The 15817-nt window shown below is 44.8% G+C and overlaps 1 protein-coding gene across 1 annotated transcript in view; it reads right to left on the reverse strand.

The window, feature by feature from the left end:
* The window catches only part of SYNE1 (spectrin repeat containing nuclear envelope protein 1), a 2361447-nt gene that overhangs the window by 1540293 nt on the left and 805337 nt on the right, over nt 1-15817 (reverse strand). Inside the window, exons 41-42 of the mRNA XM_078648775.1 lie at nt 4431-4581; nt 1604-1762 (exon numbers count right to left, since the gene is read on the reverse strand). Coding sequence (XP_078504901.1) covers nt 1604-1762; nt 4431-4581 — 310 coding nt within the window. The remainder of the gene's footprint in view (nt 1-1603; nt 1763-4430; nt 4582-15817) is intronic.

Consider the following 15817-nt stretch of genomic DNA (forward strand, 5'->3'; position numbering starts at 1 on the left):
ACTGTTGATAAACATGAAAATCCACCATTTTATTCTTGTAATAACATTTTAACTAAGAACTCCGAGTTAGGGAAACAGCATTTTCAAAAATAGAGCCAACTGATTTTGCACTGTGTTGCTGCTTTTGTCAATACAATTGAACTACCTAATTTTGCTGCTAGCTTAGTCATATCTTTCATGTTTTGAAAGTGGATACAATGTATTCTATTTGCTAATATGTAAACATTGCAAAAAATGTGTGGAGCCTGTTTGGCCCATGTTTTCTTCTGATACAAATATAGTCTGACCCAGTAGTTCTTAACCTGCTGTCCGGGGAACCCTCGGGGTCCGCGACTGCGTAACACATTAAATAATATTAACAGATTAATAAAATATATAGAAAAAAAGAATGAAAATGTAAAATTGAAAACTTTTAAAAATTTTGTAAATGTGAAGGAATTTTAAATTGTAGGCTAAATTCTTGGTTAGTATCCTCAAAGTGATTTGTGGGAGCAGTGCAAGTGCATCAAACAGAATATAGTATGGAATCACTGCTTTAACTGAATTTAGAAAAGCATCTACCTTCCTTTTGAAGTTATCTTTTTTTCATATTTAATAGTGAATTAAATTAAATATTTACGGCCATATATAGGTAATATGTGTTTTGCTATTCTCAAATTGCGATTTCTAGGGAATCGCAATTAGAGAATCGCAAAACGCCATGTAGGTAGGATTAGCACAATATTTTGTGAATCCCACCTATTCCTTATTTGCGAATCGCAATTTGAGATTCGCAAATAAGGAATACCTTCCCATTCATTCCTATGGGCTAGAAGGCCCATAGGAATGAATGGGAAGACATTCTCAATTTGCGATTCTCAATTAGAGAATCACAAATTGAGAATGCAATTTCAAGGTTGCAAGGGAGTCAATAGGACATCCTTTTGCACCCCTGAAATAAACATGTGTGAACATGTGGCACACATACATGGGCTAAGGACATGTATGTGTGCCACATGGCACTTTGAAAAACTGCAAAAAAAGTGTATTTTTCAAAGAAATCGCAAATTACCACCAACCTGAGGTTGGTGGTAATTTGCGATTCCTTAAGGCAAAATCACACAACTTGGGTGGTTTCTACATTGCATTTAAGGAATTGCAATTTGGGATTCCTTAAATGCATTCGCAAGATAAGGAATCACAAACTTTGCGATTCCTTATTTTGCGTGTGGGTTTTTGTGTGCTGCACAGCACACTGCCCAAATTGCGATCGCAAACGCTGTAATTCTGCAAATTTCTACATTTGCGATCGCAATTGGGCTACCTACATATGTCATTTGTGTATTTATTTGATGAATGCTTGTTTCTGTATTTTTGTCTAATGTTTTGAAGTTCAAATATTCATAAAATGCTTGAGACGTGGTCCTCAGGTTCCAGTGGAGTCCCTGTGTACGAATAATGATTATACGGGAGTCCTCAGAAGTCGAAAGGTTGACAACCACTGGTCTGATCCATTCCTTATTAGACATGCAGCAAAAAGTGATGAACGGATTTGCCCTGTTTTCCTTAACTAGTTCAAAGCTTCTATAACAAAGCACAATGGGTTTTAACATATGGTACTTACATCAAGCCAGTGGTCCACAATATTGTCCATGTCTTTTTTCACTATCCTGATGTCACTACCATGGATTTTCTTCAGCTCAGCAAGGACATGCTTTCCTTTGTTAGTAAAGTCGTCCAGCTCTTTCTGACGGTCGTTTAGCTCATTCTTAGTCATTTCATGCTGGGAATGAAAAATATATTTCTCATCTTTCAACAAAGACTGTGTTTTGGCCTCTTTGCACCAAAATCATAACATTCTTGTGATCCAGACTCTCATAAAACGTGGCACATCTAATCAAAGAGCAGATAGGAATGTGCACTAATGTGCTGCTATTTTAGTAGATTAAAAACTGGAGAATTCAAAAACACACATATTGCTTAGCGTGCAGTCTGCAGTAGGCACTCATTGGCAGAAAAACAGAGATCTCTTTTCATCCAAACTTTGTCTTGGGCATGTTCCTCTATCCGCTCCAAAAGCCACACTCAAGCTCCAGGCCATCAATTGGGGGTCAAACACGCCTTTCTTTCAAGCAGAAAAAATATACATGGGGTGGAACACTTCACAGGCAGTTCACCTTTCTGACTTCTCCGCTCCCCCCCTCCCGGTCACTTGTGGGGTACCCCAAGGTTCTTCCCTCTCCCCCCTTCTCTTCAATCTTTATATCCGCCCCCTTATCTCTTCCCTTCTCGAGCTGGGGGTCTCGGTGTATAACTACGCAGACGACCTCCAGCTCGTTTTCGATCTCTCCTCCCCAACTGACTCTCTCCCCAAGTTTTGCTCTACCCTTGTCTTCATTTCCCAGTGGATGAGCTTCAATCATTTGAAGCTCAATCCCGACAAGACAGAGCTCGTTCTCACCGGTGGCCCTTCTAATCCTTGGTCCTCAGTTCATTGGCCCCTTTCCTTTGGCCCTCCCCCCTCCCCAGTTTCCTCTGTCCGGACTTTGGGCATCAAGATCAGCAATGATCTATCTATGCATGCCCAAATCAGTTCCGTCGTCTCCTCCTGCTTCCTTTCCCTCCGCCTCATTCGCAAAATCTCTCGGTTTTTTTCTGTTGATGCTCTCAAAGTTATTATCACTGCCCTCATTACATCCCGCCTGGATTATGGAAACGGCTTGTACGTAGGCATTCCCGCCTACGAAACTCGCCGTCTCCAGGCCATCCAAAACCAGGCGGCCCGTCTTATCCTCCGTCTTCCCAAATCCTCCCATATCACTCCGGCCCTCAAAACCCTTCACTGGCTCCCCGTTCATTTCAGGTCCCAGTTTAAACTTGCCTGTTTGGCCTTCCGGGCGCATGCCCGTTCTGCTCCGCTTTTCATTAACTCTTTAATTTCTTCTCATGCCCCTTGTCGCTCTCTCCGCTCTTCCTCTCTCTCTCTTCTTCACGTCCCCCGCTTCCGTAAATCCCGCACCGGGGGCACCCGATTCTCGGTGAGGGCCCCCCAGATCTGGAACAATCTCCCTCTCTCCATTCGCTCTATCCCTATTTTTTCTCACTTTCGTAAATCCCTGAAAACTTTTCTTTTTCTTCAGGCTTTCCCTAGCTAATCCCCCTGGGCCCCTTGGCAGATACTGATGTGTTCCTCAGCGCCAGGAAGCCGCTTGGCCGCAGTGCGCTCTAGAAATTTCTTTTTCATTTCATTTCATTTCATTTCACTTAAGCGACAAATGCATGGTTTACCCCCTAGCCAAGTAGAAATTTGACGAGTTTTCGTGGATTTGCATGCATCTGGGTTCTATGCATGTGTGAACTACACCAGGAATAATGTACTTTGCCGACATAGACCCACTGACCTGACTTCTGAATTCACAGCACCTTTCTTACTGCACACTAAACCAGTGCTTTGAATTGTCCTATCCAGCTAATGGTAGAGATCCCACACTCTGCCAACAGAAGGGTTTCTCCATTCAAAGCACTGCACTTAACCTTCATTGTACTTATGTTTACACGAAACAAGTCCACTTTGTATGCTATTGCTGTGTTTTTAAACAACTTGGTTCACTTTCCAACACTTTCTGCAGCACATACACCTGGTTCATTCATCAACAACTCAGGCGTCAAAGTACGTTTTGGAAATGCATAGATAAATGTTTATAAATACCTTATGTTACATTCTCATGTGTGTTGCCTTTCACTGACTTCTCCCCCGGCAAGGCACACTATTGTATACATGTTTACAATGACACGTGTATTGTATGCGTGAGTCGTGCACACTACACACGTTTATAACACCTTAGCACGGTAAAGAATAGTTGAAGATTGTACTTGTATATTTATGTATGTGTACATTCGGATCATGTGTTAAGTGCTCCATTTAGGTAAGTGGTTGTAGGTGTTGGGCATTGACAATCCATTTTGGGAGGGGGTTTGGAATTATTGTTTATCATCAGACTTTGACATAGAGCGAGGGAAAAAAAGGGGCAGAAAAGGGAGGGAAAAGGGAGAAAGAAAGTCAAAAAGAAAGTTAGGAGAACAATGTCAGAGAGAGAATATTGTAATGAAAACAAACCTGCAAGAATGACATGAAGAGACAGGAAGTGGAGGGTGGTGGAAGGAAGAGGTGGAATCAAACTTTGGTATTCAGCAACCCAGCATGCAGTAGGGCCAGCAACAGGCTTCTAAGAAAAACTTTCGGGACCCTGCACTTAATTTTTCTGATATGAAGCACTGCATGTGTGCTTTATGAAGGTCCCACCACTATGTAAACTGTATTACTTTATTGTTGATTTCTCTACAATAAACAAAACCTTTCCCCATAACAAAAATAGCTTTATCGTACCAGATACCTGCCAAAGACGTAGTGGTAACTTTTCTCAGTATCTCTCGTAAAAATGAAAGATTACCTTAGACATTATTCTTCTGATATCTTCTTGGTCTTTTAACGTAGATTTTATGACAGCTACTTCTTCGGCATTCTCGATCACTTTCGTGACAGTGGATTTTAAATTTTGATAGTCCCTCATAAGATCAAGGAGGATACTGCATTGCTCCTGACTGGGAAAGACAAAAAGAATTGTATTAAGAATTAGCCCCATTCTTTTTTCCAAATCTCTTTAGTGACATTTTATTGTATTCTAACAGAAAACTTTGCATGCTACTTGTACATATTTAAAGTGCATGAGAATGAAACATTTTGTCAACCGAAATACCCCTGAAAACTTTGATTTCCATACAAAAGAAGCTTGAATGTTACCATTTGTCTAAAATGCAACATGTGAGAAGTACTTCAAGGGGACATAGACTACTAATATGGATGTCGTGTTTTATTGTTCAGAATTTGCATAATTACAATGGCAAATGACATGTCTTGGGGGCACATGCCGTTGAATATGCATAAAAACATTTCTTGAGTTACAGATTAAAGCCTTTAAAGTCCCACTTCTGGGTCTTCTCTGACAAAAGTACTTTCTAGGTTTCTTTCACTCTTTACTGTAACCCTGACAGATGCCTCTCTCTATATCAAGCCAGTGGAATACGCACTGCCGGTCCGTACCCTGGCCAGGAGATGGTTGTATAACAGTCTGATGTAACTAATGAATTTGAGTCCAAAGTACAGGTGTGTTAGAAGTGTGAAGAGATAGACCCAGTTCACCGAGCTGAATACCTTTTGGAAATCGACCCTAAGCAAAGCTTGGTGGCCCGGCAAGCCAGCACTCATCTGGGTGACATTATTGACAAATTTTGTTGCGCACGCTGCATCGCATTTGACGATACAGCGTTACTTACCTGAAATCGTCTGTTTCCCGCATTTTACAACCCCCACACCCTGCCCCTTCCCCGCCCCATGTCACCACCCGGAGACACGCCCTACAGAGGCCGTGGCTCCCCCCGTCCCCGGACCTGGTGACTGCTTTAGAGGGGGAAAGTGAAAGAAAGAGTGGTAGGGGAAGATCTTAGCCCAACTCATGCCCTTGAATATCTTCATCGTGATCTCACGGTAGAGGCTATGGAGGGCCTCGGGCTTCGGACAGACTGAAGAGTCGTAGATATTTGGGGCAGGTAAGTTCATTGAATTCCGATGTCAGTAGGATTAGGAATGGTCCCCACATTTCAGGGAACAAAGCACTTTGGTTAAACAGGGAGAGAGTGATGCATTCCATCCCTAAGATATGCCATAACTGGTGTATCCACCCCAAATGTGTGGGTAGCAGCCTCTAACCCCAGTGTGATCAAATGTTCTGTAGGGCTGCCCCCAGGGCCAAGCCGATCTGTCTACCTCGCTTTAACCGAAGGGGAGAAGTGAGAGGATTGGGGAGTCCTAAAACAATGTATGCCGGGAATCTGGGGAGTTCTGTGGCCAAGTGTGTGTCTATATCTGCGAGTACCTGTTCCCAGTATGGCTGTATTTTCGGACTGTCGCATAGAATGGAGATTTGCCCTTCATTGGCGCCAACATTCCGGAGATCTGTATGTAGTTGGTGTGGTGTGTAATACCATTAGGTAACAATTTTGGTGGCGGTTTCTATGCTGGCCATATTATGGGCTGTGTGTCATGCCCTATAGTAAATGTTGCCCTACTCTTTTGCTGTTAATTCGCTACCTTTCTCGGTTCCCCCTACAGAGTTGGCCCCTAGACTTAGGAGTCTCTGTGGAGGGGCTGATCAATCGGCACAGTTCTGAGATCCTGTGTTTGTCCAACATTTTGGTTAGGAGCCCTCGTTCACAGGGAGTAAGTTACCTCTCTGCACCGGTGCGGATGGTGGGGTGCATTACCCAGTGGCCGAGTGTAGGGTCTCAAAGGGAAGAGGGCCAGCTGTTTCGAATAGCTTGCCCACTGACCTGCAACCCGTCTGGTTCCAAATTAAGAATACAAAAGGAAGGGAAAAAGGTGTGAAGTGGGTGGATTCTCCTCGGTGACCTAGTGCCCTCAGAAGACCGTCCTGGCGCCCTGAGTCATCATTGGGCGTTGCTCCTCGTGTGGGTGGCGCTGCAGTCCCTCACGGGCCCCACGGGGGGGCTCTTTTGCGTAGTTCTTTTGATGGAGATGCCGCAGTTGTGCATGCGGGTCTGAGGGCCTAGTGCAATAGTTGTGTAAGGTGAGTGCAAATTTAAAATGACCAGACAGTACCCGTCAATAAGTTTATTCAAGGGTCTGGATAGCCAATTAAAAGAAGTGGACCCTGGAATGTCCCTATGTAAACCAAATAATAGGGGGGCGTCTATAGTACTAGACGTTTGTCTCAGGGTAAGAGTGTGAATATACAAAAAATATTAAAATATATATACATATAGATGTAGTTGTTCGGTCAACATGTTTCGCGCCTCAAGTGGTCCCTAATGGATCCAATTGCGCTTCTTCAGGACCAAGAAAATATTGCTCAAACCAAAATGTGGGGTTTGAAAAAGCAGGTTCTAGGCCTATCGCCCATGAGCCTGCTATACCTTTATCATCAAGGTGTCCAGCGTCTTAGCGCTACCAGGTACGTTCAAAGTGTGTACCTTAGCCCAACCTGTAAAGAAAAAAGAGTGTCAACACAGAGCAAAGCGACTGTACATCTATTTAAAAAATAATAATACATTTTCATCAAGTTGATGGTGGTTCATTATCCTGGCGTGTTTATGGATTTGGGTTTAAAATCTCGCTCATATACATGATATGTAAATTGCTAGTCTCACATATGAAGAACCCATCTCTCAAGCCTATGTGGCGACTGCCTAAGAATGGCCGGAATTATTCGTGGACATACTGTAGTCAGAAATTGTGTTTTTGCTGGTAACAGTTGTGTCAACAGAAACCTCTGTCTCACAATGCGTATCTCAATTTAGCAATCTTAGCAACCCCTAATTCAAATAAACGTGGTGATCTAGAGTGGAATCTCCCTAGAACACTAGTATGCCCAAACATGAGGCAGGCATGTCAGTGACAAAAAACAACACACATATTGGTAATTCAACATACCCCAGAAGTCCTAGGTGTTAGCCCCCTCGGCAGCCACTTGCCCGAATAGTGAGGGAATATTGAAAAAACAGAAGGGAGAGAGCCGGTTGTTTAATTATACGATCTCGCATGCTTGTAATGCTGCATTACAATACATAGTAACTCCGGCCCGCCGTCCTCAGCCCGGTATGTGGGCTTCTGAACATTAACTGGCTCGGTTGATGTTAGCATGCTCCATTTCGTCTAACGGACTTGAATGACTATCGGAAGGGGAAAGGTTCTCTTGATAGAGTACTTACTGTTTTCTCCCTCCGTTAGTGTCACTGACTCCTACCCTCGGCAAAGTGCTGCGCGGTATGGAGCCGGAGGAAGTCCCGACTCGTTCTCTTATACCGTTCTGTTGCTATCACGGAGCCGTATGAGTAGTTCCGGGTTGCCTCCGAGTTCAGGGCGGAAGTGGGCGGGATGTCAAAGGCCCGGGAAATGGGGCGGCCATCTTAGAGTGGTGAGCCGTTGTTCTTAATCGATTGGGGAGAACAGTGTAGTTCCACTTAACTGAGTGATTATAAAAATATTCTAGCATAACAGAGGCATTCAGTGTTATTTACTGGACGTGAGATGAGTATTGTATAACTGATCCGGGTGATAATAAGTCTATACTGGCTCAACAGAAACATTCTGAGATAACTGTGGTGGGTCAGACACTTAATCCGTCAGGACATTATAGCCCCTCTAGTTATAATCGTGTGGAATTCACTCATGTCTCTGAGTGTAGTACATGACATCTCTGTGTGTGTATATAAATACTATTCCTTAAACTGTAAAACTGTGGCTGGCATCCCGAGACATCAGAGCCCAGATGGTCAGATTGGTTAGGTGTGGGGTTGACTAGAACAGTTACACTGGAAATATCTGAGTTATTTGATGGTAGTCTATCCATATTTTAATGGTAGTACTCGGTGTCGTCAGTAGCATCAATGGGTGGAATAGTTAAAGCAATTCAACCCAGGGGATGTCCTCATTCAAACCCTCTCTGTCACATTTCAAACGGTAGACCCACCTTTGTTCATATCTGAATAGGGTTTTCGTGGACCACATGGGATTGGAATCTATCACTGTCCACTTCAAGCTGGTTGCCAAGTGTTTTTTCTCTGCAAAGTGGAGCAACATCTTCGTGTTGGTTTTGCCTGTGCGTATTCGGCTCTTATGTTCCCCTATTCGCACTTTGACCTGACGTGTCGTCATCCCGATGTATCTCAAACCACACGGGCAGCGGATCATGTAGATGCAGTTACCGGTATTACAGTTCATATGTCTCATTTGTCGCCATGGCGTTGTCAGTCCAAGATCTATTTCTTTGGTTGCCTGTGTCTCAGGGCATGCAATGCACGTTCCACACGGGTAATGACCCAGCACAGGGGGCCTTGTCCACAGTGTGGGTTGTATTGGCGTTAATTGTCTTGGGTGGGTATGGACCAACTCATCTCTCAGGTTCCGTGTCCGTTTGAATGCAAAGAGTGGTGGGGGTCCTGCCGAGAAAGTGCCGGTTTTCAAAATATCCCAATGTTTCCTGACTATTTTCGTTATGGCATTGGAGCTGGGTGTGAAAGTCGTAACACACGTAATGACGTCTGTTGTAGGTTTGGTATTTACCTCCATTAGTGCCTGGTGGGAGTTATTTCTGGCCCTTTTGTGAGCTTGATGTACGATTCTTGTGGGGTAATGACGGTTCTTGAGGTTGGTGCTCAAAATCCCTGCTTGTTTCTCAAATTCGCCCAAGGTATCACAATTCCTGCGCAAGCGGAGGAATTGTCCTATAGGTAAGTTGTCCCTTAGTGCCTTGGGGTGGTGGCTCTCATACATTAAGAGACTATTCCGGTCCGTGGGTTTCCGGTAGTTTGTCGTGTGTAAGCTGCCTTTGTCATTGGAGATTAAGAGGTCCAGAAACGGGATCTCAGTTCGTGATCTCGTACTCGTGAACTTCAAGAAAGGGTCAAGGGTATTGACCCAATCGCAGAACCGGTCGCACACATCCTCCTCACCCTTCCAGAAGATGATGACGTCGTCAATGAATCGACGCCATAGGAGCACATTCTCTCTGAATGGAATAGATTCTTCCAGTATGTATTTGCCCTCAAAGTCCGCCATGTACAAACAGGCCAGACTCGGGGCAAATATGCTTCCCATGCTGGTGCCCTGTGTTTGATGATATAGCTGGGTCTTGAATTGAAAAAAGTTTTCTTTCAATGCAATGGATGCACACTCGCATATGAAGGAGACAGGTGTTTCATATGGCCATGGCATGATGTTGAGCAGGGTGGCCTCTAAAACCTCCAGGGTAGCGTCTTGCGGAATGTTTGTATATAGCGCTTCCACGTCCATGGTTATGAGGAGGTCAATAGTTTCCGGATACGGAAAATCTTCTATGAGATTAAGTACCTCCGTGGTGTCCCTTAAGTATGTCGGAGTTTGACTCACTATGGGCCTCAAGTAGAAATCACAGAATTTGCTCAGGGGCTCAAGAATAGAGTCAATGCCCGAAACGATTGGGCGCCCTGGCGGTGGATTCACACCTTTATGAATTTTCGGTAGTGTGTAAAAATATGGCACACGAGGATCTGTATGCGTCAAAAAAGCAGCTTCTTGCTTGGAAATCCATCCTTCCACGGTGGCCTCATGTACAATGCCTTGGATGTGTTTCGTTAAACCTGCGGTCGGGTCCACGGAAATGGGTTGGTAGTATTTCCTGTTGGACAATTGTCGCGCACATTCTGCATCGTAGATGATTATATCTTGGATTACGGTGGCACCGCCTTTATCCGCGGGCTTCAAAATGATGGTGGAGTCCTCAGTTAGTGTCTTAAGAATCCTCCTTTCTTCATTCGACAAATTATTGTATGGATGTTTCTGTTCCAGTGCAGCCACGTCCTTCAAGATGCCTTGTTCAAACGTCAGAACTTCCTTGGGCGTCATGGCAGCCGTGGGCGTAAAAGTCGAAGGTCTCTTCAGGCCAGTCTCTGTTGGTTGCGAGTCCGGTTTATTTTCAAAAAAAGCTTTTATTCTGACTTTCCTGAAGAACTGATGTAGTTCCTGTTGTCGGCGGAAAGGATCTTCTTTGGGAGTGGGAACGAAACCCAGCCCCTTTTCCGATAATCTAGTTTCTCCTAGCGTTAGGGCTCGGGAAGACAGATTGACTACTAGAGTCTCTGTCCCCTCGTCATGTTCGGTTGTCCCGTCTGACCCTGGTCTTGCCACTGTACTGTTTTCGCTCCTCCTCTTCTTCTCCCTCTTCCTCTGCCCCTCCCTCTGTTGAAAAAAGGGGGGTTCGGATATTGGTTGTAGAAGGGTTGCATCGGGGGTCCTGGTGGCATGTTCCACATTGGTGGTGGTGGTCCCATCCATTGGCCCTGATATCCTGGTAACTGGTATGGTAGTTGTGGGAAATGGGGTAACATTGGGCCAGGTTGGTAACTTTGTCCTCCCCTCCCCAAATACTGTGAGGTGTGGCCTCTGGACCCATTGCTGGAGTTACTCGAGTTGCTCCCTAGCGACCCTGATCGGTTGGAGTTTACACTGCTTGCGTCATCAGAGGTGGTATCTTGATTTTGGACTACGTAGTCATCTTTTGTATAGAGATACATTTTTTCTTGGCTAAATCTCTTTACATCTTTCTGTAATTTTGTTATTTTCTGTTTTGTGAGAAATTCTTTATGTTCATTCAAGTCTTTGTATATCTCAGATAATCTGGATTTAAAGGATGTTATTGTGATCCCTGCCTTTAGTCCATTCTCTGCTAGAGTAATCTGGATGAGGAGTTCATCAGATAAGCGTTTCGCCGTATGAATTATTAGAATGAGCCAATCTCTTGTGCATTTCCACGCTATCTTAGACCATTCTATACGGAAGGTCTGGTCCTCTAAGAAGATCCTTGGTGATAGTGAGACTAAAAGGCCGTTAGGTGCAATATTTGCCCTCAAATACTCAGTCATTATTATCCCATGTAGTGCAGTTTTAATCTGGAGTTTTCTCAGGGATTCTAGTTTTTTCCAATCCTCATCTTTGCTGCCTGAAGCAGCACTGCCGTCGGCCGATAGTAGGGACGGTGCCCTCAGGATGTCAGCCACCATCTCATCATCAAAACTCAAGCCTACGCTGTCCATGTTCCTACGTTAGTAATTGAGTCCCTATGCTCATAAGAGATTGGTATCCCTCCCACTACGTGAAGTACGTAAGACAGTGCGGGGTTCCAAAGAGCAAGAGTTTAAAATCTAAAAAGAAGAAAGACAGGGATAGACGTCCCACGGCTAGCCTGCCGTACTTAAATGTATAAACAAAAAGAGAAGGGGGACGGGGAGCTTATATAGGAAAAACAAAGTGGAAGAAGTGGTGGAGGTCCAGTGCTCTTGCTCCCAAGATGAAGGTTTAAACACACATGGGGGCATCAGTTTCTCTAGGAGAGCGACCACTGTACACAGTATAATCCCCCCTGTATTCTGTACTACTGAGCGAACTAGAGTATGGTTCACTCTCCTAGAGGAACTGATGCCCCCATGTGTGTTTAAACCTTCATCTTGGGAGCAAGGGCACTGGACCTCCACCACTTCTTCCACTTTGTTTTTCCTATATAAGCTCCCCGTCCCCCTTCTCTTTTTGTGTATACATCCAAATTAAGAATGCCGGGTCCCGGAGACCCAGTTTCAAATCTGGGTTTTGGACTATGGGAGGTGGGGTTGTTTTATCTGGAGGATTTTCTTCTAATGAAACCATTGTTGCCTTGGATCTCTGTCTGAGTGAAAGAAGAAACTGTAGTGTAGTTCCTATTATCCCAATAGGCTCTGCGCATTGGAATAATACCTTCAGTAGTATAGACCCAGGACAGAGGTTAACTAGGTCTTCTACTGACGATATTAGACTTAAAGTTTTGGGTTTGCCAGCTAGCTCAGAGTTCACTAGAAACTTTCTCGAATAGGCAAGGAGGAGTTTAACCTCCCTGGATAGACAAGAAGGGATTTAGTTTCTGACAACCATAGAACATGACAACTTTGCTCTCCCCTAATCAAGAGTGTATCTCTAGAGTCGTGTGAAAACAAAAGACAACTTATTTTACTCAGTCAGTTCAGTGCATTCTTAGTTCCACCAGATTGTAGAGAAAAGGAAGAGACGGGCGTGTTCAATAAAAGATGTTATTTATTGATCAGTCTCTTTTCTCGTACAAGAGAAATGAATCGATATTATTGCGATACTTATGGTTAAGTAAAGTGCATACAATAAAAGCAGGAGTATAAAATAATACTGCAGAAGCATTGATATGGTTTCTAAGCCATATGATATTTAAAATCGATAAAATAGATATATACATATATACATTGACTAATCGTACTCAACTGGTGCTTCTAACCACGCCTACCCCAATGTACCTGACCTAAGCCTAATACGTGGGCGGGAGTAGATAAGTAGCAGTTTAAGTTAAGTTTGTTTTGCCAAGGGACTGACTCAAGAATTCTCTGTAAGGGGTTATTCAGTTCTGTACCTGAGATCTAGAATGGTTGAGGGCTGGTATCTCTCGTCTCTGGTCTTGATATTCCAGCTGCCTGCGAGGGCCGCTTGGAAGCGCCGGAGCTGGATTTCTCGGCAGGAGAAAAACAGCGTCTCGTTCTCAGCGCGTCAGGAAGGCGGGGCAGCGCGTGTGGGCTTCGCTCTCTGCTGGGCTCCTCAGCGCGTCTCGCTGCTCCGATCTCGTCACCACCGCGTGTGTTTGCTTAAGGCAATGTCGGTAATATTTATACCTGTAAGGTGTCGAGATTGACGTAAGGATGGACATAGATACGTCATTAAGGATGTCATACGGACTGGTCGTTAGCACATTCTTTACTGAAGTTCTCGGTGAAATCAAAACAATGGCCGCAGGGATTTTCCCAGGTTGTCATAGGTTTGATTTGTTTTGAGAGCTCCGTATGCCTTATCAGGGGCTGGAGGAATAGTGATTGCCTAATTAGATGGCAAGCGTTATGAACTAATCAGATAACGCGTTCCTGTGCCGTGGTGTGGCTTAATCAGATAACGGTTTTTTGCACCGTGGGATGGCTGCTAGTTAATTATTAACCAGAACAGGGTCAGGAATAGGGGGATCGATACAGAACCTATAGGAATACATCACAAAACTAGCTTTACCAAACTGATTATACTTGAATGCTTAAAACTGGATTAGGTTTTTTCCCCATTCTATGGCTGGCTTATATAGTTTCCATGTTTAAGTCTATGTTTAATATGGCAGTGGGGGAGGAACTAGCACAGGTATTAGCATTAACCAAGAGTCGGATTAAGGCCACTTTTTGTCTGCTTAGGTCGGAAGCTAGACTTCGTGTAGAGAAAATGATGCTTGCTATGTATATGTCCTTGGAGGAAAGAGAGGGTTGTCAGGAGTATTTGATGAGTGTTAAAAACAACCAACACCGGCATGTCCTAACTAGATGTAGATGTAGTGTGGTGCACTATTTGGTTGCATTTCCGAGGATGAAGGCCTATACCCCTGATAAAAACTTCATGTCCTTGTGATGCAATGAGTAAGCAAAGCACACAGCACTTTAATTTATTCTGTAAATTTAATAGGGAGCTGCGCTGCAAATATTTGAAACCCCTTTCATATTATTCGGAATACAAAAGGCTATAAAGATGCATTGACATTTCTGCTTGTACTTAAAGATATATTAGAGTGTTTTAATGTTGCTCTTTTTAGTTTAAAAGTTATTTATTTAAGACAATGTATTGTGTTAGATTCTGTCCAGGGTTTATGATTGTTATGTGATAATATCTTAAAGAATTTTATTGTTCTATGAATTATATTGCCTGATTGCTTTTTAATTCTGTGTATTTTTATGGCAATTTTGTGTCGCCGAATAAAGCTCTTGAGTTGTATTGACTTTCAGTGTAGCGTTGAAGAGGAGCATATATTGGATGTCCAGTGGTCTCATGTTCTGCTTCCCCTCTTGTAAGGATTGTCTTTTCTGCTGGACATTCAGCGTCTAGTCCGGGAATACCATCACCAGGGAGGATTGAAAGGAAAGAGACCCAAGCCTTTGAGCTGCTCGGAGGATTACATCACAATCAGCATTGTTGAGAAGGACAGTGGTGTAGAACCCATGGGAGGCCTTGAGATCAGGGCCCTGTGTGCTCTTTCGATTTAAAAGCAGAATGAGACTTTGAAGGCCGAGCCCCAGTTTTTCAGTCAATCTGGAATGAAAATCAGTCAGTAGGAAGCACAGGTCCAGGCCCACCTCCAATGTGCCGCTTTTGCAGGAGCTGGAGGTCAGCCGCTGCTTCCACGCCATCCTGAGTTATTCAGAAGCGGTCGCTCCCCATGCTGCTCCCTGCTCCTATCTGTGGTATCGTAGCGCCTCATTGCCAGACCGCTGAACTTTTTGTGCCTGCTTAAACTACTATCGTAGCGCTATACTGCCAGACTGCCCAACTATTTGTGCCTGACTGTAGAGTTTTCGTGGCGCTGTACTAGTAGATTGTTATTTAATTTATTTTGCATTGTGTGTTGCTCGCTTGCCAGCTTGCGTTGTTGGTGCCTGATTGTGCCAGTACTGCTTGCCCATTTGTTCGCGTTTGTTGAGGCTGTGCCCCAAACTCGTCCTGCTTCGCTTTTTGGCGTGCTGCCATTTTGTTGTTTGTTATTGTGCTTCCCAGCCCGGCTCTCCACCCCGCTCCCGCATCCCAGCTGCTCCTCCCTCGCTCCACCCCCCTCCACCATCCTCTTATGACAGATGCATCTGCGCGCAGCGGACGCGCCCTATGCGCGCCGAAGGTGCGCCAAAGGTAAGCCCGTCTACGCCGGTCCGCGCCTGGACCGCGCCCAGCGCCAGACCCCCTGGCCCCCGCAATACCCACCCCTCCCGCATAATGTACAACGCCGCCACCCTCTCAGCACTCAACCCCGGCCGTCTCCCTGACTGCTACCAAGCTGCCCCAGGACACACACATGGACCCTTCACCTGCCACCCCTGCAAGTTCGACTACATCAGGACCCGCACCAAATCCACAAACCCCAAACAGAGCTCCGACACTAACCACCTGAAGTGCATCCTGCTCAACACCCGCTCGGTCCACAGACACGCCACTGAACTTTGGAACCTACTTGACGCCACTTCGCCGGACGTCGCCTTTCTTACAGAAACCTGGATGAACGCCTCATCAGCACCCGACATCGCCATAGCCATCCCTGACGGCTACAAAATCATCCGAAAAGACCACATCAACCAAACAGGAGGAGGCATCGCCATCGTCCATAAGAATACCATCCGCATCACAACCAGTTCCGACGATGACCTCGCAGTCGCCGAACACCTT

Source organism: Lissotriton helveticus, chromosome 6 (assembly GCF_964261635.1).
Source record: "Lissotriton helveticus chromosome 6, aLisHel1.1, whole genome shotgun sequence".
Classification (NCBI taxonomy): Eukaryota; Metazoa; Chordata; class Amphibia; order Caudata; family Salamandridae; genus Lissotriton; species Lissotriton helveticus.